Here is a 23,522-nt window from a genome sequence, read left to right as displayed (position 1 = left end):
CAAATTCCTCATATACGAATCGGTGGAAGATTCCTATATATTTCAAAATATATGGGAAATAATAATTATTTTTGCTCATTTAGACGCGGGCGCTGTTTGGCGATTGTGATTTAAATACTTGAGTGCTTTGTTTTGCATAATTTTGTTAGCTTTACAAACGTGCTGAAATCTCCATAAATACGTTTCTTAAATACTTGCTCGCCGTATATACAGGAGATTTTCTCGCAAATTTTGTAAACATGTGAATTTTGTTATAAATACCTATAACATTTTATGTAGAGTTGACCGACTGAACGTCTTTTTATGTCTCATTGCTGAACAAGACAAACACAAAGAAAGACGGTTTCATGTTTCATATTAGTCACGTTTCACAATTACATCATACATTGGTTAAAAGTTCAGAATTTTTACCTAACATCTTCGTCTAAACATACTCGTACTTCCTTAACAACAAAGTTACTAGACTAATCCTGCTGAATTTTGCTGATAAGGCCCCACAGCGTTTGTTTCGTAAAGGAATATTCTTGCATATGTTTTTTTTTTTTTTTTTTTTTTTTTATATTATAGGAGTAGCAGACGAGCATGCAGTCCACCTGATGGTAAGTGGCTACTGCCGCTCATGGACATCTGTAATCAACCCCAGATAGGATTAGATATTCCTACCTGAGGTCAGTCACAGATGCGCTGCTACCCCTGAGGACTAAGCTGGAACGCCTCGGAAAAGTCTGTCTCCCTTACCACACCCTTCAAACCGGAACACAGCAGCGCCTAACACTGCTGTTATTAGGTAGAAATAGGTGTGGCGGTGGTGCCGCCGGAGTCGAACCACAAAGGGTTCTACCACCTTTAAAATATGTATCAACTTTATAAGTATAGCTGTAGATGCTACCGATAAATTAATACTGTCTCGCACAGTAAGATTTATTGAAGCTTCGGTTTGACCGTAAGCGTCTCCTTTTTTCTTCACGAGATTCTGAAACAAATTGTTCTAATATTTATTGCTGGCAATCCATTTCTGTTTCTGTACCCTTACCATGAGTTTTCAAAACATCCCACAATTTTACGTTACGTTTACTCAATCCATTATTCTGTTCCGTTTGCTTCAGTAGAATGAGTTGTCAAGTGACTATGAAATTTTTGTCTCGCTCACATGTTTGCAAAAAAGAGAGACAAAATATAAAGCACCATTTTGTCAATTTAGACATTTAATGTTATGTTACTGACACTATAATCGTGTTACAATACGCTAGGGGCGCTGATTGGAAATTGTATGGGCAAATACGTAAACAAATACCAAAACAGTCATATTTGTCAAAACGTAAAAACTCATGGTAAGGGTACTGTTTAGACATATTGTTATCGAAGGCACCTTGTGTTTCATACAACCAGATTGTCTTTTGTCGTTGTGCCAAGTGCTATAACACGGACGTATTCATCCTCCGGGGGGATTACCTTTGTCTGCGCTACCCCATTTGTCATGAATACAGCTATGCGCGTTGAATGTAATGTCTTAATTCTGAAGTCAGTTTCATTTATATAATACCCACTAGGGTATCATTGTAAAATACTAATTTTACAATGTTTAAGATATAATATTCTTGGAATATGATTTATTCGTATAATATCATCCTCACCTTGAATCCCAGCTTTGTCATTTAACATCAACAATGACAAAACGCATGGTTTATTTCAAAATGTGTAGTTTTTACACATTGTTCATTGATATGCAGTAGAATTTAAGAAAAATAGGTATAAACAAAATAGTTTATCCTATAAGAAATTTGTATACGCTGCAATACGCTGACAAAAACAGACAAATTAGTAATTGACAGTAGAATTATATATCTATAGAAAGAGATATAGGTACGCCAAAATTAAGGTTGCGTGAAGATTTATATAAAACTTGATATTTAGGCTTTCCAGCATAAGCTTACAAAAAGAAAAGAAACGAAAGTCGAAAAGTCAAGAAAAACAAAACTTCGCCCAAAGATCAATCCCTTTAGCAATCCCATAATACCGTCATCAATTGGACGAAATACCTCGTTCCCTCCGAGCGCCGCAGTCCGCCATCCACGGATCCCAATCTACGAGAGAGGATAACAAAAACACAATAAAGACGTGTTCTTATTACCTTTATTGGCGACATAATTTCCAGTCAACACCCGCCCCACATCTGGAGTTGAGAAGTTTCGACCCGTGCCATCTAATAAGCTGGATGCGATACGTTTTTGATGTTGCGAAGTTGTACTCAAGTTTACGATACGGAAGTATGTTTGTTGAAACTGATACCGGAATGTTTTAGTAGTTTATCAAACTTTTGGGCCTCTTAAAACAACATACCGTAAGGCCGGGGACTCCTTAACAAGCTGTAACTGTAACCCAACTAATACAGTAACGTGCCCTAATGTGTACGCATAAAATAATCTTCGCTCGTGATAACCAGCAAGCGGCCTACAGTCGCGTACTGTATGTGATCGGTTACAGTTAGTAATCGAGAAGACACAGCAATGAGGTTCTAATATGAAAGGTTCGAGAGCCACGAACACATTATATTTTTTAGTTACAGTAGGTAACCAAAACAGTTACAAGTACAACTCGCTAATGTGTACCCGGCTTAATACAGTTAACATTGATAATGGTGATGATATACATGTTCGCTTTATTAAAAATCTCTAAATGGTCTTACGAGTATGATGTAGTCATTCTTTTCTACTTTGTTCATCTTTAAGAAAATACAAAACACGGAAATACCTAATCTTTGCGTACGGGTAGTGAGTCTATCCAAAGCAGATGTAACACACAATAGTTGCGTAATCGTTCGTGAAATAATAAATGAGTGACCCAAAGTAGCGTAAACTAACATGTTCTTTCTTCACTACAGCTGAATATAAACGTTTATTGTCCTTGTATAGTTTAGGATATTATGAAAATTGTACGATATATGAGATATTCATTTATTTGCGTTTTTAATGTTAATATTATCAACTTGGCTTCACTCAAAATATAAGACTTGTGTATTAAAGTGCTTTAGAAACTCCGTTGCTTAAATAAATGAAAATGCTATTGATATATATAGGCCATATCTTTGGCCATATGTCAACATTTTTAACAATTATATGCTTCTTTTTCCGTGACTTCTTCTCATCTTCTTTATTAAATTATCCCTTCTCGTTTATTTTTTTCCTACTTACATATAAAAATCTTCTTAAACATTTTCCTATACTGGTTATAATTAATTGGGTTTTATTTAACGCCATGACACTTCTTGCAATTAGTTCTATTCTGCACTACAGTATTCTTAATTTTTTTAACTTTTAGTGTTTTCTACGCATGAATTATTCCACTAAGCTTATAGCATTTAGAATAGACGTGACAAATATAAAAACTACGATCATAATTCATATACTTCCATAAACTTCCAAGTAACTCTTGGAAATTAATTCAAACGACATATCGCACATCTTTCTCGCCGCTCCGACAAGAAATGTAATAAAAGAGGCCTGAACACAAGAAAATAGTTTTCTGTGCGTGGAATCTATTTACATATTCGTTGTTTTGAAAGGAACGTAACCAATTTCAATATGCTCCGTTCTGTATTCATACTGTCTGCGACACATGACTCACGAACTGTTATTAGTGGAGCGCATTTGTGGCATTCGGAATGCAATACTAGTAGATAGATAAATGAAAATGAAAAATATGTAAAGCTGTCACGAACACTAAAAATGACCATAGCCTATCCCATACGAAATAGATAATAAAATATGACAGCAACAGGCTAAATATCAATTTCATCAGAGCTCGATATCTAAAGGAGATGTAATAAGTATAATATATTACATTTACTAACTAGATGTGAACATTTCGTCAACCAATTTCTGTTTCACAGCTCCTCTCAGCAGGAGAAGGATTAGGCCATAGTTCACCGCGCTGACCAAGTGCAAATTTATAGATTTTAAGATATCGCGAGGAAACCTGCGTAGTTTCCTCACAATATTTTCCTTCACCGCTTAAATAAATGATAATTAGTTTTTAATACGCACATAATTTTGAAAAATTATAGGTGCCTGTCTAGGCTTTGAACCTCGGACCCCTCGATCAAAAGACCGAGTTTCATAACCACTAGTAAACACACAAAGTCAATTTTAGTCACCGTAAATACTTTTTTCTCCTATCACAAAGAGACAATTGTAGCTTGTACTATTCACGGAGATGATGAGTGATCGAAATTTTTAAAATCAGTGGCAGCGTGTCGTAGCCGAATCTTGAAAATTGCGGCGACGCGACTGTCAGTTCTCCACGAGACTCGATGGAACAATTCAAAACGAATCGAGAACGATTTTACTGCTCTTTTCTCCAGTCAATTGTATATTTTATTCTTCCTCCGGGAAATCGCTGTAAAATGTCCGTTTTGAACGCGGCCCGCACCCTTTAAACTTGCAACGCCCACATCCATAAGTAATTGTATCGATTCGTCCTATGCTACATGCCTAGTATTGCTTGAAAAAAAGTTGGAACATGTTCCATCTACGGTTTGTCATAAAGGACTACAACAATGTTGAGTTGAAGAAAATAATATTTTTACACTTGCATAAACGATGTTCTAACATATCTACATAAGTATGTATGTTTCAGAATTTTGCATATTTTTGACTATCACATAATAGCACGTTATGTAAATTATTTCATCTATGTGCGTTTTTGCTTACATTCTTAACTACAACGATTTATTTATGGTAAGTTTTATTCAAAGTAAGGTGCATTTTATCGCCTCCACTTTACGAAGTTTCCTCCAAGCTCTTGATACATTACCGGAGCCACGTTCATCCATCATCGTGTCGAAAATTGCTTTGTTTAGCATAGAATGTCCACAGCGGTTTTACTTTTCTATGTTGGCCAAGGAGTAAGTTGTTGCAAGATAAAATAATCATTTATCTTCACGTTACTCGGAACGCAAGAAAGTAGTTATAAGAATTCTTCCTTAATTTATATGTTTACTACTTCTCTCTCTGAATTAAGTTTGTCTTCTGCATAAAGTATTTCATGCAATTCAGATGTAATTGTGATTTTATTTAGATAAGCACCCCTATTTATATCGTTGATATTTTTTATTCCTGTACAATGATCGTTAATGTGTATACCGGAGATAGAAAAAAGCTATTGTGGCGGGTTCTATTGAGCATTCGTTGTCTGCCTGTCCCATTGTGATCCCTGTATGAAAGGCGATTCGAACAGCTGTACCGCCATGTCATCATACCTGTTCTTGCTTATGGTATTTCGTTTTTTCTCCGAGCAATGCACTTAGGCTCCATACTAGTATTTTATGAAAAAAAAAACATAGTAGTAGTTTGTTAATATTTGTAGAAAGATAGTGCACCCTATAACGACCTTAAAATTAATTTATTTTCAAATGTATCACATTTTGGAACATGACAATACATTATTATCTTGAATTATCGTACTACCACCTTGCTATAATACAAGACATAATACACAAATTTCTTCTTCTACTTCAATAAATAAATAACTATTATAAAACAAAAACCCGAATGCTTTAAAATATAGCCTATGTCACTTCCACAATTTGGACAATTCCAACTCTTGGGCCCAAGAGCACGCCAAATTTTTTTATAACTATTACAAAAGTCATGAAAATTACATATCATGTATTTTATACTATTTAACTACTTCTTGCCGAAATTGTTTAGAAATTTGCTTTGAAATCTAAAACGTATAGCTATTAATTTACTAGAAGGGGTGTTTTGAGTGCAAACGTAGAACACCCCAGAGAGGTCTAAAATACAACTCCCCTGAGCTTTCTGTTACGGCTTGCGGTAATTATGTAAAATTTTGAAGTGAGCATTTACTATCTACGATAACGACTCACGACGTCATGATGCGAATTGGTAATGAATACTCTAACAAGTAAATCTTAAACAGTCGTAAGTCTTAACTTAGTATATTTGCTAAGTAAGAACATAATTTACCGTACGATAATACCTAATTTTCGTAGTAGATATTGTTACATAATCTTCGCTCGCTTGTTTACGAGTACATTTAAGGATTTGTTTAAACTACTTGCACAATTTAAGGTAACATTTCTTTTACAATTCGTCCGTGAAATCCTAACTATTACTAGATCGTGGTCGTCGGTCGTCGTCGTGAAGATCAAATATTTGTTTTGACTTTGCAACACTCCAACAGCCAGTGTTGAACAAACTTGCAAACATTATGAAAATGTAGGCATATCATATTTTGAAATACTAAATTCTCTCGGGGGCACGTTAATGTTATCAAGTTGCTTCTTATCTCTTAAAAGCCGTTGTTAGAATGTACGTGACATACATGCGTATCGCTAGTGTTTTTGTATTAGTCTAAGTTTAAAGTTTGTGAAATTTTGTAATGAAATGAAATTATCTTTTCTAGCTTTTACATATTAAGAAGTCTGGCCACGTGATTTGTATGTAATAGATTAAAAATAATCGTCAAAAGTGTACCTAATCGTAAGAGTCATGTACACTTGCCAAGAACAAGACTGGTATGAGGGGAAAATACATTGGGAATACGACGAAATAATTACGAACGCATCTCGAAAAAATGTATGTCCTTCTTTCGACATGTTTTTTTAAGTTAGGGTGGACTTTTCCATTCATGTAACGGTGGATGATACTCGAAATGTAAAATTGAGTAATGATACTTCTTACGATATACTTAATCAGAATAATGGGATGTATGATGATATCGAGGCACTAAGATTGGTCGGATTCTGTTTAAGTTTGCCATCATGAAAGACATCGCCCACTCTAACGTTCCGCTATGTGTGGCGCCATCTATATCTAATTCCTTGTAACCTTAGTCTCGGTAAAATAATTACCGAATTCATCTGAGTAGACATACCTTTGTGATGAAGTAAAATAAACTATTTAGCTGAGAAAAACTAATATACCCAGTACTGGACTAGATGCCTTCATAGGTAATACGTACACACTATCCCAAGAGGCAGCGAGTGAGTTATTTAACAGTTTACATCGAACATTTTGAAGCCGGGCACTAATTGCGAGCATTCAAGTGTAATTAATGAATGAACGAATGAATGACCATTCGGACTCGCTGTAATGTGGAATTGACTTAACTATCATTTGGAAATTCTAGATAGTTGGACGATCATTCTAGATACGTTATAATCGATTTTTAATTTGCGTCGAGTTTATCTATCATCATAGATTCCCACCTTCAAGAACCCCCACCATACTTAATTGATGGAGGTGGTTCTTGAAGGTGGGAAGACCCGTGGTTCGACTCGGGGGCACCGCCGCCACACCTATTTTTGCCTAGTTACAGCAGTGTAAAGCGCTGCTGTGTTCCGCTTTGAAGGATGTAGCAAGGGAGACATGCTTCTTCGAGGTGTTCCAGCTTAGTCCTCAGCGGTACAGGCGCACATGTGTCAGACCACAGGGAGGAATCTCATAATATCTGCGGTTACTTACCATCAGGTGTAGCGAATGCTTCTTAGCTGCTTCTATTGCTGCTATTTTTGATAGTCACTAATAAATTCACTAATTAATATCATTTTTTTAAATATAGAAGAAAAAAGAAATATCTTTAAATAAGAAAGAGAAATAAACAAGGCCACAGAGACGTTGGTACCTCTAATGATTCAGTTACATTGCCTCGCGTGTCACACTTTCATATTTTTCAAATCAGAACGGACCCACGCTTCACTGCTGTTACGTACAATGTAGAAATAAACCACAAAGAGTTCTACCACCTTGAAATCATACGTCTAACTTCGAACTATTAACATAAGGATTTTTCTTGCGAGTTTCTCTTAATTTAAATATCTCAGAAATCGCTACGAAACGAAGTAAGAAAAAGTGGAAGTAATAAAGTACCCTTATTACCTACATTGAAAGAAATAGGGGCTTTCTTGGAACTGAAGATTCGCATAAGTTTCTCGGAATAAAATAATATCTTCGAATAGATCGTTTTCTATTGGGCCCGATGGCACTATTCTCTTACGATAGATTTTGTCACTAACAGATATACGATGTGATCTAGGGACCTACTTGTCAAATTTGCGGTGAATAAAAGCCTAGTACTTATGTTTCGTCTTATGAATATCTTTTTATATGCGAGAACAATTCTATTTACTGTTAGTATGTTACTGTTAACATCTCCTACAATCTTAGATAGAAAATTGGTGGCACGAATGCACAAAGATTGGTAGATAAAACCAAGACTTGGATAATAAGTCTACCTGGATTGAACACGGAGCCCTTTCAGAAATTAATAATTACCAGTTTAAACATTATTATTTTGTGTATCTTCGCCTAATTTATTTGCCTTTCTATCTATCTATCTATCTTCAGCCCACGTTAGTCCACTGCTGGACATAGGCCTCTCCCAAGGCACGCCACTGAGCCCGATCTTCGGCTCTCCTCATCCAGTTAGTTCCCGCCGCCCGGTGCAGATTGTCGCGCCACCTTGCAGGAGGGCGTCCCACACTACGTTTGCCTAGACGCGGTCTCCACTCCAAGAGCCGTCTACTCGAGCGATTATCGGCTCTTCGACAGATGTGGCCAGCCCATTGCCACTTCAACTTGCTAGCCTTTAGAGCTATGTCGGTGACTTTGGTCCTCATCCGAATTTCTTCGTTGCGGATCTTATCTCTCAGAGATACACCGAGCCTTTGCCTTTTATTTGCCTTTATGTATTAGTAAAAGTAAAACGAGTTTGAAAGGTAAATAAAAGGTTCATTAAAATCAATCCGTCAAACAACTAACCAAAAAAGTGCACATACGTTTGACTAACATGTACAACATACAGTCATATAAAGAAATGTAACTACATGTTATTTTCCAAAAAGAGTGTTCCGTTAACATTCTCCCCCACATACCAGTACTCATGTTCATAAAGTGGGAAAAATAGCGCTCCCATATATTTCTTTGTTTTACAGATAAAAGCTATCTGGTACAATTTAAAAGGCTTTTTTCCGCATTCGGTTATAACGAAATTGTTTATTCAGCCAACAATAACGGTCCCTTTAACGGTCGGTTATCTCTTTAATCGGTGGAAACGTTTATAACCAGCAGTAAAGCTGACGGGTAAATATGAAATTTGTTTTAATAATTTTATTACGATGTAAAGTAAACGGTGGACAAATAATAAAGGAAGTCTCATACAATGTCTTTGTACAATATGATTAACATAGGTACCTATATATTTTTATGAAGTTTCGAATAACGAAAGGACAAGGTTAATCAGATAAGAAGCTAAATTCTATATTAGTAGTAATATTCTAAATGTTGCCTTCCAAAAAATCGAAATTTGATAACTTCTTATTGGGCTGGAATAGTGAAATATTGATTTAGTTTGGCACGCCCTACAGCTAAAACGGTTTGATGGATTTCAGCATATGAAGTGTCGTTAGATTCGTCTAAGTTGTGAAAATTATTGCTACAGTATTTGTATTTTAAGCTAATTATTTTTAAGTAGTCTAGTTCTTTTTTGTTTTTATAATATTTACTTGCTGTACCCATAGTGAAATTGTTATTTTGTTCTAAAGCGTATTTTTAATCTGAAATAAAATATAAAAGATAAATAACTCGCTAGATGCTGAAACAAAATGAGCGAAGTTGACATTTCGATTCAAAATTCATTAATAGCCGCAGGTGCACCACCTCTCCCCTAACCCCCCGGGTACTTTGACCTTACGCCGACTGAACCTTATCTATTTATGGCAGCCATTTTCTTCCCTCGTGGTCATTGCCGTGTGACCTTCAACGCCCCATTAACATGAGATGCACACGTTAGGTGATAAATTTGGCTCGTTACATGTATGAAGGTTGTAGTCTTTCGTGGTTCGGTATCGGAGACACCACGAGCACACTTATTTCTGCTTTATAGCTGCAGTTAGGTGCTGCTGTATTCTGGTTTTAAGTGCGGTAAGAACTCTTCCTTACCACACTTAACTTATAGGTATTTCTCTATAAGATGCGTGCCAACTAATTCTTAGGGGTAGCAACACATCGTTGGTCATTAGGTAGAGTTCTAATCTTATCTGTGTTAAATACAGAAGTACATGGGCGATAGTGGTCACTTAACATACGGACATTTGCTTCAGGCTCATTTGCAATATTATAAAAAAAAATGGTTGCCTGTAAAGTCGGTTTTACGGGCGAAGATTTTACGTGACAACGTCTTTTTCTCGGTAGAATATTTATTGATATGAATATAATTAAATTGCACAATAGGAACAAGGAATTGAATGAAAATAAGAATTGCACAAATTTTAACTATAGAAATATATTTTGTTTAGTCTCTAGTGCTGCGCGCGCGGCAGACCGATCATAGTTGAGTGGGAGAGAGACGCAAGGCATTCGGCGGGCCTCTCTCTCGTTCGGTGACTCATCGTAACGTTACCGGGCGTTACACTTTTTCATAAGTGACTCCCAGCCGCAATCTAATTTAAGACGTTGTCACGTCAAAACGGCTGTAGTCATGGAAACACAGATGAGTACACAACGGGACGAAATATATTAACTATAAACTTATATTAAAATTGTTTTTTATTGTTTTCAGGTAAATCGAGATATGGCAATTGGCAGATTATGAACTTTGAAAGGTAAAATATATCATTATGGGTATAAGTACAACTCGTTACTTTTTTCTATTTTCTACTTATAACTTGGAGGCTCAAAACGCGTCAAGAATTGCCAATTATCAAAAAGAATCTATACAAATACACAATATCTCATATACGCTAAGTATATCTTCTTTTAGGTACGTTTTTGAGTGCCGCTAGCAACTGCTTGCAGTGCTTATTACCTAGTAGAATTTTTGATTTTGGACGCAAACCCGAAATTAATTAGGTACTTCGGTCAATGGCGAGAAAAGAAAAACAATGAGGGACCATCGTAAAAAGAAAACGATTGGTATTTAGTACTGATTGTACCTATACATAACTTTGCGTATTGTATTGTCAAATCGCCCCCGAATTCTTTTCCGAAGCCCTTTTGAAACTGGCCGGCCGTATTGTTTTCGTAAATTTCTTTTCAAGTCGTTGAATTTTATTATTGTGATAATTTTGGGATTTTTATGAAACGTCCTAATGAAGGTTAACGAATGCCTTAGATACCTAACTAATTGAATTGTGTTTTGAAAATTAAGATTTTTTTAAATATCAAACATGGATTAGATTATTATTATCTAGATTCAGTTAATTATTTTCGAACAGGTGTAAAAAGCGTTACTTGACTCGAAAATTGGTGAGAAAATTGAAATTAGAAATTAGGTAAAAAGAGAAAATGTTGGCTTTCCAATATTTAAAAATGAATAATAAAGGATGTAAAATCTGTATGATCACACAAAAAAAAAGTAAACACATGATAGATCCAAGATAGTTGGAAATCCAATATTTACGGTACATTTTCTATGAGGTATCTTTTTACTTTACTAAACAATGCGTTTAATTTCAAAACTCACTGATAAGACACGTATTTTTTGTAAGTCAGTCAGTGCTAGTTGTATGATGCTAAAGATAGCAACGTAAGTATTAGTAGGTACTTAACTAATTGGGATATTTATTTATTCTGTGTTTTGGCGTTCTGAAAACTATCCGTTCATTGACTACGTTCTACAAGTCTCTGCTACACTTTAATAATAAAAAGTAGGTGCTCCAATTGCGTAAATTCTTTAATGACATACTTAGTGACGCTGAGACGGTAAAAAGATTAAAATACGTACTTTTTATACACAAGTATTTGCACGCAAAACTTCTCAAGCTTGGACTAATAACATATTCGTACAAGTCAAAAAATAAAGCGAACGTTACATTTTAATAATTTTAAAGACAATCTTATTTTTAATAGAATTCTGATAAATCTGTTTGCGTTCTGTTTTATTAGAAAGTGCACGTACAAATAATATTAAGCACGTTTCCTGTCGCGCGAGCTTACGCCAGCACGCGCGTCCCACGCGCACATATTAATGAACAATAATAGTGTATCAGTACCCCATTACAGCGTAACCGTCATAAGGTATCCCCGCGTGATCAGTCGTGTCTCCCCTGTGCCCCACATTAGCGGAACTGACCTAAGACCTAAGCCGAGGTCCGTACCTCGCAGAAGGTGCTCTTGGGTCAGCCGCAATCCCTATATGACAAAAAGCGGATGGTTAGGACTCTGGCAGCAGCTGGGTCCGCAACCTTCTCTCCCTCTATAGAAGATAGACGGTCTAGACATCTGGCAACGGTGACCAAAGCTATCCCTCCCTTGCAGTCCAGTCTTCTGATCCCGGCTGAGCCTTAGGCTTGCCACCAAAACCGGTGAAGCTGTGCAGGCCGCTAGGGCCACCAGTAACTACACAATTCGAAAAAAAAGCATTCTCAGTTTTAATGCGTATACATGTGCATATGAACACGCGCGTTAGGAAAAGCACACTTATAATATGCATATTAATTAGTAAATATTATTTAAATAACACCACCTCAAATATTTAATAGTCTTTGTCGTAATTTCTCCGCTTCACGGGAGACAAGGCTCAAGGTCTTAATCAATGGACGTTTGCGAAGAAGCATAATATTAATTAAATTTGAATATTAATTATTGTAATATTTCGCTGGATTTTAATAATGGCTCAGCTAAATTACATTTTGCGCTTAATAATTCTATTTACTTAGTTTAACATTAATAACCGACGGTCCTCGTGGATTTATTACTTTAAGAAGTTAAATAGATGTTTTTAAAAAACAATATGTAAATATGTTATAATTAGTAGACAAAGACGGCATAATATGTAAAAAATTACCATGGTAATATTATTATATTAAAAAATATTGTTAATAGGAAGTTCTTTTTGTTTATAGAGATACAGCGCCATCTATGTCGACTCACATGAAATTAATGTTTCCTTTTGTCCACGTCGACATTTTGTTCTTAGGGTTTCAGCAAGTTTCCATTAATTTTAATATTTATAGTAGACAATATTTTGCGAGTGATTGCAGAATAATTTCTTTAGGAAATAGTATACCTCAATCTTGGTTTCTTTCTGAATGTTAATTTTGAACTGATTAATGACAAGTTAGGAAAATAAAACATGCGTATGTAATACGGCAAGTATCAATATTGATCGCTTCCGCATTACTGTGAATAAAAATACCTCAGTAGATAAAAAATGTTGTATCAAGATGTTTTACCACTAACCATATAGCGCCATCTATGTCAATTCATGTTATGCATATTCACGCTAACACCCTTTTGCCTAACAGCGCCCTCTGTGTAATTTCACGAGAATTACTTGGATTTGTAGTTTTCCTCTTACACGTAGGTGCTGCCATCTAGTAAATTTTCCTTGATACACATTTTCAACGTCCTGTCGCAGCGTGTTCTATAAATGGCCTACAGATGGCGTACAAGTGACTATACTTGTTGGTTTCAACAGAGAGGGTGCTACGAGTAACAGATCTCGAATGAAACCTCTGAACTTCTGAAATTGTTGGTTTTACAGCCTTACATCCATTATTAATAATCAATCTATCCAATGTTTTGCCTACCAAAAATCGACATTTGACAATTCCATGGTACCAGACATAATTAAATTTCAATTGCAACACAAATTTTGGGATTTTAATGTCTTACAAAGCTTGAAACGCAAATTCCCTGAAGAATATAATAAAATTATTATGTCCACGTAATACCATGTAAATTATAACTAAAAATTCTATAAGTATATACTTTACTAACTCAACCCAATTTTTTAGGTTATAATTTAAACTTTTTCTTATGTATTTTGTTTTTCATGTCAGTTTATATTTATCTGTAGTGTCTATATTTTACTGTCAGTTACTTGACCGAGCGTCGAATGGTATAAACGAAAACTAAAACGTTAAGTTTATCTCCTATTGGCTTTTTATTGACGATTTGACCGGCGCCGGTCTTATCGGATCTCGGAATGTCTGTTATATCTCTTCATCGGTAGTAAATCACAAGTTTGGATAAACTAGGTACATAAAATAGTTTTTCTTCGTCCCCTAAAAATGTATATAAAGGACTTTTTATACCTATTTGTAGTCTTGTTAAATGTTCTACGATGGATATTCTGATTTTTTCTATTTCCGAATTGCCAATGGCCATATATTTAATATTAAGTTTTTTTAATGTATAATAGTAGCAAATAAATATGCAGTCTATATTATGGGAAAAAATACCGTCAAATGCCGTTCATAGACATAATCAACCAGATAGGATAAGATTAAAGCAAATACCTAATATTTGCATCCTACTTCAGGTAGACCACAGATTGCTACCCCTGAGGGCTAAGTTGGAACAACTGGGATATTAGTCTCCCCTATCACACCCTTAAAAATAGAACACAGCGCTGAGCATTATTGTAATAAAACTGAAACAGGCCTAGTAGTGGTGGTGGTGCTGCTAGCGCCGAACCACAAAGGTTCTACCATATTCAATATACAATCGATACCTATGTTAAAAGATAATTTACGCTTATAAATATTGTATCCAGCCAAGTTTAAATAAAGCGAGCTTGCCTTGAGATAATGTTTAAACCAGAACAGTGTTTTTAAGAGGTTCCGGAACTTCCAAAGAGCCTTGCGTGATACTCTTAAAACTTTAAACAGATCATAAACAGAAGTAGCTCTAATGGAGTGCCTGTTATTTCTTTATTACTTTACTAAGAAGAATTCTTCTTCAAGAAGTAGAACTTTCATTTCTTGTCGATTTAGACTGTGGAGTCTAAGTATAGTTAAGTTATATTTAAGTTATACTTAAGTTATAGACGTGTATCGACTGCGACTTTCACTTAGTTAAACAGCGACGACTTTGATCATATGTGGGGTTGATTACAGATGTCAGTGGGCGGCAATAGTTTCTTATCATCCAGTGGACTCTTGTTAATTATGCTCTTGTTAATGATGCATGCTTGTTTGTTAATTATGTACTTATTATAAAAAGTTAGACTTATGCTGTACGAACATTTTGCCGACAGTGCAGAATTTAGTGGCAATAATGATTAATTCAAAACCCTACCGGACCACAAATGAACGACGTTTCAAACCTTCCCTTCTTCTCTTTGTAAATGTTCGTTTTATGTTCTTTTTTATCCTATCCTTTTATTTTTCTTTTAAATCCGGTAACGAATAGTCCGTCATTTGAATCGAGAATCCGTTGTCGGCTACAAAGGTGCCAGGTTTCAGCCGGGTCCCGTTATAAATATAGGGTCTATCGGGGCATTCGGGACGCGCCGAACTCTAATGATGTCGTTTTTCCTTGTCGGCGATCTGATACATACCGTTATCGCTATGCATTTATCTTCAATCGATCGATATAGTTGGTCTTTTGATTGGAAACATCCACGTTTCAATCGTTCTTTTTATGCGACGGAAGTATGACGAAGGACGAAGGACGAACTCATTTCTTGAGTCTTAAGTTAAAGTTTGTCATGTCAAATTCACTTTCTGACACATCGAAACTTTACTGACGGATGTACAAAATAGATTTTCAGTAGAAAATAGCATTATATGGCTAGACAGGCAATAATACTTGAACCTGGGATGACCAGTCGTGCCATTAACTTCACTACAGCGTTTTATAAGCCAAGCGAATCAAACATACACAGCTCGTGCTGTAATGTACGATGAGCGCTCTCATGAGTGTTGTTCTAAGCAGAAAATATCTTCAAGTTGTTCAATCTTAGTAGACAAACAAATTTACATTAAACTGATTGAATCCAGGATTTTATATTGCGGGCCTTTGTGCTGACTATTGTGTTAACTATGTAAAATAATACTCGTAGTCGAATTTGATCCAAAAAATTAAAGAATAGGAGTAAAAATAATTTAGAGGAAAAAAAATGTAGTCTGAAGAGAAAGATTTCATTATTTTCGCACCCAACCTAATTTATTAAGATAAGTGTAGTATTAGATTGCCGACAATTTCGCCTTAGGTGATGCTCGACCTCTAAAACTCTGCAGGCTTAATGAAATTCCTTATCACGAACTAAGATTTTCTTAAGCACACGTGCCAGTAGACAATACAATTACTAACAGAGGACCCATTGTAAGTCTCGAAATTGAAAAGTAAAATAGAAAGATACTACTACAATATTTTTCTAATTCTTGACAAATAAAAAACATTTTAGAAAAAAAATGTACCTACCTACTTATAAATAACTAGGTAATTTACGTAATAAATAAATAAGTATTCCTAACATTTTAAGGATTGATTGGCACAGAGACGTGGCACAACTTTATATATGCAACAATTTCATTTCTTAAAACTTTCCTGTTAGGAGTGATCTATCTATGTACTTTACTGATCTAAGGTTTCGAGTTAGACAATCTCATCCTTTATATTCCAAATTGCTGTACTGTGTTTCATCATGGCATAAATCTATTTTTATGTCCTTTTTTATTCGCGCAAGGGGATAATAACGAGAGTCTACGTGCGTTAATGTACAGGAGATGTTTGATATTGGAATGGGCTAACTTTAATCGTTACTTGCGTGCAATCGCCTTTTAAGGTTTTTATAATTTGTCCCTGGACTGGGACTACAATTGTTTTTCTGTGTATAAAATAAAGCATTTCGCCAACTTCGCCCGTTTCCAATCCGTCGTTAGATATAGAGAAAACCTTAAAAAGTTTATGATTTATCATATGCATAGCACAATACAAATACAGGTCTGTGTGCATAGTTATGATTTAGTATAGCATATTTTTTTTAAGATTTAACATTAGAAGGTTATTAAATGTTACAGATTCTAACTAATTTTAATTTGAACCGGTATTGGCCGATTTTAGGGGCTCTATCTGAATAAATTGAACAACGATTGAAATTTTTTTAATTAAAATATATTATTTTGCATGCATTTTGTAAATTAATTCAAATGCACTGAAACACACACACACACTGTTAATAAATATGAAAACCAGAATATTATTAATATATTTTATATACCAATAGGTACTAGATTTTAAATAGGGTTCACATTTCAAAAAACTGATGTTTCAACAACCGTGACATGAAAACCAACCGAAGCCAATTGACTTCAACGATTTCGATATCCATTTTTACTAGAAAACATGACATTGGCAAATTTACGAACAAAACATGTATCTCAGTTCCGGCGTGGTTTTCTGCTTTTTACTACCCACTTCGCTACTCCCTCCTATATCAACCGCATTCGCACATGAGAGTTGTTGGTTGCACACTTTCGCAACGGGATTTATTGCAGAGCACTAATTTTAGAACTAATGTTGTGTTAAGTTAAAGTTACAATCAGTAGTGTGTAGTGTGTAGATACACTGTTTTGGAGGAAAGTTCAGAATGCGACGGTTTTACGAACGGAACTACACACAATTCACAAAATTTAGTTAGCTGCACCTACAGTTGGGAACATGCAGTTGAGAACGAAATCCGTTGTATTTAAATTCTACGCTGCTTAGCAAATGCATATGAAGTTAAAACTACGACAAACTAAATCGTGACGAAAAATGAGAGGCTCACGTGGCGGAGCGGTTACGATGCCGGTCTGGCATGCTGTGGGTTTGACCCTAGGCCAGACAGATATCTTAATGTGTCCATCCATGCACAGAAAAATCCTAGTATGAGTGTTAAAAGCGTTAAAATTATCCCCGCAAATATAAGACAACTGAATATTACTTGTAATAGGAATAATGTTTTATAACTTTGTCATGTTTAACTATTAATGATTAAACGAACTTACCTGTAAGTGAAGTTCTATCATAATTATGTGAGGTGCTTCGTTCGAAGAGATTAGATATAATACACATGTAGTCTCACTTACAATGTCGCCATCTATGCACTTAGTTCAAAGAATAGATAAAATAGAAAAAAACAAAAATATGTAGGTACGTCACCAATATTACCTGACGGCTGCACTGTATTCAACTTGTCATTTAGTTTAGAGTCGACACAAGATTATATTTCACAATTATTATTAATGGGCGATAAAAATATTTTTGGGGAAGGGAGGGATGCTAATCTCTTCGAACGAAGCACCTCACATAATTATGATAGAACTTCACTTACAGGTAAGTTCGTTTAATCATTAATTATGCTTCAGTGCTTCGTTCTTCGAGATTAGATATAATACACATGTAGATGTTGAGAGTAAATTGTGAAATATTAATAAAATATTGTGAGTTATTCAAACGAACATATATTTTATAAAGAAAATCATAAACTAGTATAATAATGATTTTAACAAATCAGAAATACTAGAAAAATAAGAACAAATAATAAAGTGTAATTTCATGAAACTACACAATATGTTAATTATAACCAAGTAATGAGATTAATTGTTAATATCTAGTATACTCCTAGCGAAGGAGTGATTATGACAGTCGGCAGTTATTGCTCTATTGTAAAATTTGGCAAAAGTTGTAGATGTGCCACTCCATCCGGCAGTTTTTCGAATTAAATCTAAATTAATACCCTGCCTGTGAGCTCGAGATGTGCTTGCATGTCTAGTGCTATGTGCAGAAAATTTCGTCACATCTACTCCACAAGTTTTCAAAGTGCGTTTTATCCATCGACTCAATGTTTGCGGAGACACTTTATTATGTGGTTTTCTCGTACTAATAAAAAGATAAGTGTGGTTATTTCGTAGGGACTTAGTTATGTCTAAGTAATCAGATAGTAACCTGGCTGGGCAAATATCAGGTCTGTCACGAAAATAAGGGAGTACAAGAGTTGGTTGTACTGAATTCACAAGTGAAGTCTTTATTAAGTCGGGTATTTTAATTGTAATTTCACTACAGCTAATATTAATGTTACGAATGTTAATTAATGAAAAGGTTTGAACCCTGTGTGCTGTCACTAACGCGAGTAGAGTGACCAATTTATATGAAATTTTTTCTATGGATAAATTTTGGTTTGGTGTCCAACTTGCTAAAGTTTCTATGACTAGTGAAGTATCCCAAGTCATGTCGTACTTTGGTAACGGAGGTCGAAGTCTGAATAAACCCTTAAAAAATCTTTTTATACGATCATCCTCCCCGAGTCGATGGCCAAGAATAAGAGAGAGGGCAGATCTACAACTGTTAAGGGTCCCGTATTGGGCGCCTGAATAAAATAAATCAGTTAAGAAATATATAACATTGGGTATGGAAGCCTGGTAAAAATTTATGTGATTTTTAGAACAAAAAAGAAACCATTTCCTTAAACAGGTGTCATATTGTTTGATAGAATTTTCTGATAGCGACGCAAGCATGATGTCGATAGACGAAGGTGATATACCCCTCTTCAGAAAAGACTTCCGCACAGTATCCCGGCAACCAGGGTAATTTTCTGGTGTATGCGTTGGTTGCTAGAATGTGAAATGATAAGTTCATTAGAAGGATGAAAATACAATGGCTTAGATATCAACAACCCTTGGAATAAAGGGTACCATGGCTGTGTTGGCCACACAGGAACTATGAGGATACCTCTAGCTTTATCGCTTATTATTTTTCTCAATGTTTTGAGAATTATTGAAAATGGTGGGAATCCGTAAAAATACCATTGAGACCAGTTTATGGAAAATGCATTGATAGAAAATGCATCAGGATCTTTATGCCAAGATACATATTTGGAGCATTTCTTGTTAATGCGACTTGCAAACATATCGATATCTGGTTTGCCAAAATTATTAATGATTTGTTTAAATGCTAAATTAGACAATTCCCACTCAACGTCAGGATGAACTCGTCTTGATTCGGCATCAGCGATGCAATTTTCGACTGATGGTATATAAACGGCATAAATAAAAATATGTCTAGCCTCGCACCACGTCCATATGTCTTTGGTGATTTTTGTAAGATGGGGGTATTGAACTCCCCCCATGCGATTGATATATGATATTGCTGTCGTGTTATCAATACGTAATATTATCTGACAACTTCTTACTTCTTTAGCAAAAATTTTTAAACCTATGAACGCTGCCAGTAATTCTAATAAATTGATGTGTTGAATTGATTCGTTACAACTCCAAGTACCACTTGCCCTTTCTCCCGCACAACAGACACCCCATCCCGTAGTTGAGGCGTCAGAATATATTTCGAGATTATATTGATCATACTTGATTCTACAAACAGAACTATCAATAGATTTTATCCACCAATCAAAATCGGAATGTAATGTCGATGGTATGGTCATATAATTATTATAATTTTCATCTACCTTAAGATTTAAAAATTTACATCTTTCGAATTCTTTCGTATATAGCCAGCCATACTCAATAGCAGGACAGGCAGAGGTTAATAAGCCTACTAACCGAGCAAATTCACGAATTTGACATCTCTTCATTTTTCTAAATTTTTGTAATTCAGTCTTAATTTTTGTGCGTTTTTCTAAAGGTTTCATTATTTTTGTAAACACGTAAGGTGCGGTATTGAGACCAAATGGTAAGACATTAAATTCGAAAAGTCTATTGTTAAACCTAAATCTTAGGTATTTTTTCGAATTATCGTGTATTTTAATCAAAAAATATGCATCCTTGAGATCTAAAGTGGACATAAAACAATTTTTTGAAACGAGTTTTACCATTGTTCTCAAATCTTCTAATTTAAAATGCTTTGTATCTATAAATTTGTTAAGCTGTTTTAAATTTAAAATGAAACGTGATTCGCCATTTGGTTTTGGTACTAAGAATATACTAGATATAAATTGGTTAGTACATGGTTTACATTCTGATATAGCTCCTATGGATATTAATTTTCCTAAAGCTTTTTGAAATTTATGCATTTCGGAGTCAGAATAATTTGGACACTCTGGAGTGTTGCATTGATATGGCATTTGAGAAAATGGAATTTCATAACCACAAATCCAAGACAAAATAGTTTTGTCAGGGGTTATCTGTTTCCACTGATCGTAAAAACAACAAAGTCTACCAGCATAATTTACCGTTTCATCTAGCGTCGGCCGCGACTCGTGCTCGGACGCGAGCCTCTGTATGAGGTGGTATGCTGATGCTTCGGAGGGGCAGGCTCTTTCGCTCTCGGTGTCCCCGTTGGCCTGCGGTTCGCGGGGGGAGCCCTCCAGTTTAAATTCCTGGTGGACGGTGCTGATTTCAGCTTATTTGCGCTAACTTTAGTTGGCGCAGTGGTCTTCAATTCGGCTCCAGATTTGTTAATAGCTTTCGCGGCTTTTAATGTCTCTGAAAGGTCCTTCCCGAAAAGTAAATCCTCGATTTTTGTTAATTGGAGTTGATCTTTTAACTCTTTCTTGAGCGATGCTAAAATAAAATTGCGTCTTGTGACCGACTCATTGTGTTGGGCGTCACAGAGAATACGTCCTGTATCCATCAGTAATTTTAAGATTATTTGATCTTTAGGCTCTTTAGACAAAACGTGAGTTATAGCTTCGCTAAGAGAAGATATGGCGCAACTTATTTGTTTTTGTTTACCCTGCATAGCCTTATCACGCTTTAAAACAATCTCTGTAATTGCAGCCTTTATCTCTGGATTTAGAGATGGGGCGTCAATAAGTCTGCAATTCGTTGGGGGTAAATATGATTCAAGAAGTTCCTTTCGAACGTCCTTATTTAAACCAGAAGTAGTTATAAACTCAAAACGGACAGCTACATCCTTTTGTATATCTTTACCAAACGCTTTTGTGGCTAAGGGATCAGCTCCTAGAATATCCAAAGTAGCGTCATCCAACTCCTGTATTGGAGTGTGGGCCCCTTTGTCAACATCGGTATTAGAACCATCTAATGCCTGAATAGGCACTTCGGGTTGTGGTACAGTTCCGTCTTCGATGGTTGGCTCCAATGAGTGTTGGTAATCTGACCTGGTCGACGGACCCGGCTCGTTTGTTTCCACCATAGAATTTTCTACGCTATCCGATTCAATAATTATGTCATCTGAAATCGAATATTTTTATATTATTTATATGCCCTGAATAAACGAGGTTATAATATAATAATATAAAAACATTTAAATGACAAAAAACTATCCTTTTGTATTACGTGAATACGTAAGGAAAAAACTCGTCATGAGATAGTATAGAATCGGTAAGTTGCTTATATACCTAAACAGGTATTAGCGGGTACAAAGTGTATAACTTGTACAATTAATGCGGGTAAGAAGAACTCGAGGCGTTGCTTCGTGAACCCGATTTATACAAAATTTTATTGAATAACATACAACTGTGTTCAATATGTGTATCAATAATTCACTATTGGCCGGTAACAACTCGAGTCGTTGAAACGCATGCCGTTTATGTTTCTTCATTCATTGAATAGACTGTTCACTAAATAACCTATAGCACTTGAATGAATATAAAGAATATAAAAATTACCTTGAAGGTTATTTGACAACTGCGAAGAATCTGTAGAACTAGAATTCCTACGACGGCGTTTTCCTTTTAAAAGTTTCCTTTCCAGCTTCTTTATTTTCTTCTTAATATAATCCAAGGAATCGGTATCACTACGTTTTCTTTTAGGCATATTTAAAAAATAATTTGCACGGACGAATAAAGAAAAAATATTAAGTGCGAAATGGCGGAGCACTGAACTGTGAATGACAAGTTGAATACAGTGCAGCCGTCAGGTAATATTGGTGACGTACCTACATATTTTTGTTTTTTTCTATTTTATCTATTCTTTGAACTAAGTGCATAGATGGCGACATTGTAAGTGAGACTACATGTGTATTATATCTAATCTCGAAGAACGAAGCACTGAAGCATAATGGCTGATTTATCACCATACTTCGAATCGCCACAAATACGGAATAACTAAAAAAAGCAAATACGCACATCATGTCATTAAAAGCTGTTTTGTGTGTTTGTACGTATTTTTCGGTATAACCACACTAGTTTCGGACCTATCCGAGGTCCTTAAGCCGTCTACGTGACATAAAGATAATCACAACACTTTTAGTGCTAAAACATATTACTCACCCTTATCGGCCTACTTTCCAAATAGTCACTCAAGGAAAACCTAGACGAGAGATATGTTCAAAGCTTGGATATTATTACCTATTTTTGTTTACTTACAAGGTTGTAGAAAGGTCCTTGAAATCCTTAGATCATTAACATAATAACTGGAGAACCTTTAGCTTTTCAAATAGGTAGCCACCAACATAATACCTACATCTGCCTACATAATACTTATGTTTACATGGCAGCACTACAATAGAATGTGCTAAGCGCTGTCGTGTTCTGGTTTGAATGGTGTACTTAAATACACGAGGTTTTCAAATTAGGTTTCAGGGCTAACAACGCATCTGTGATTGACATTACGTAGGACATTAAGGCAGTGATAGCCTAGTGGTTAAGAAACTCGGCCTATCGGTCGTGGGGTCCAAGGTTCAAATCCCAGGTATGCACCTCTGAATTTTCTAAGTTATGTGCGTATTAGAAATTAATTGTCACTTGCTAAACGGTGAAGGAAAACATCGTGAGGAAACATGCATACCTGAAAGATTTGTAAAAAAAATCTCAAAGGTATGTGAAGTCTACCAATACGCACTTAGCAAGCGCGGTGGATTATGGCCTAAACC

The 23,522-nt window shown here is 35.5% G+C and overlaps 2 protein-coding genes across 4 annotated transcripts in view; one reads left to right on the top strand and one right to left on the bottom strand.

Annotated features, from left to right (window-relative positions):
• The window catches only part of LOC140757965 (peripheral plasma membrane protein CASK), a 318,332-nt gene that overhangs the window by 205,976 nt on the left and 88,834 nt on the right, over positions 1-23,522 (top strand). The gene's annotated exons all lie outside the window — the stretch shown is intronic.
• On the bottom strand, positions 19,208-22,558 carry LOC140757961 (uncharacterized). Its single transcript, XM_073093881.1, has 3 exons — positions 22,318-22,558; positions 20,920-21,880; positions 19,208-19,345 (listed from the first exon to the last, which is right to left on the bottom strand). The coding sequence occupies exons 1-2, from the start codon at positions 22,463-22,465 to the stop codon at positions 20,928-20,930; spliced, it is 1,101 nt and encodes a 366-aa protein (XP_072949982.1). The 5' UTR covers positions 22,466-22,558; the 3' UTR covers positions 19,208-19,345; positions 20,920-20,927.

Source organism: Epargyreus clarus, unplaced genomic scaffold (assembly GCF_041222505.1).
Source record: "Epargyreus clarus isolate Ecla_fem2 unplaced genomic scaffold, WU_Ecla_fem_2.2 ptg000005l, whole genome shotgun sequence".
NCBI lineage: Eukaryota > Metazoa > Arthropoda > Insecta > Lepidoptera > Hesperiidae > Epargyreus > Epargyreus clarus.
This window is presented reverse-complemented; position numbering and strand designations above follow the sequence as displayed.

Coding starts and splice junctions, on each gene's coding strand:
- LOC140757961 (XM_073093881.1), bottom strand. CDS start 22,465: ATGCCTAAAAGAAAACGTAGTGATACCGATTCCTTGGATTATATTAAG. Junction 21,881..22,317: donor GTTGTCAAATAACCTTCAAG/GTAATTTTTATA, acceptor ATTCGATTTCAG/ATGACATAATTATTGAATCG.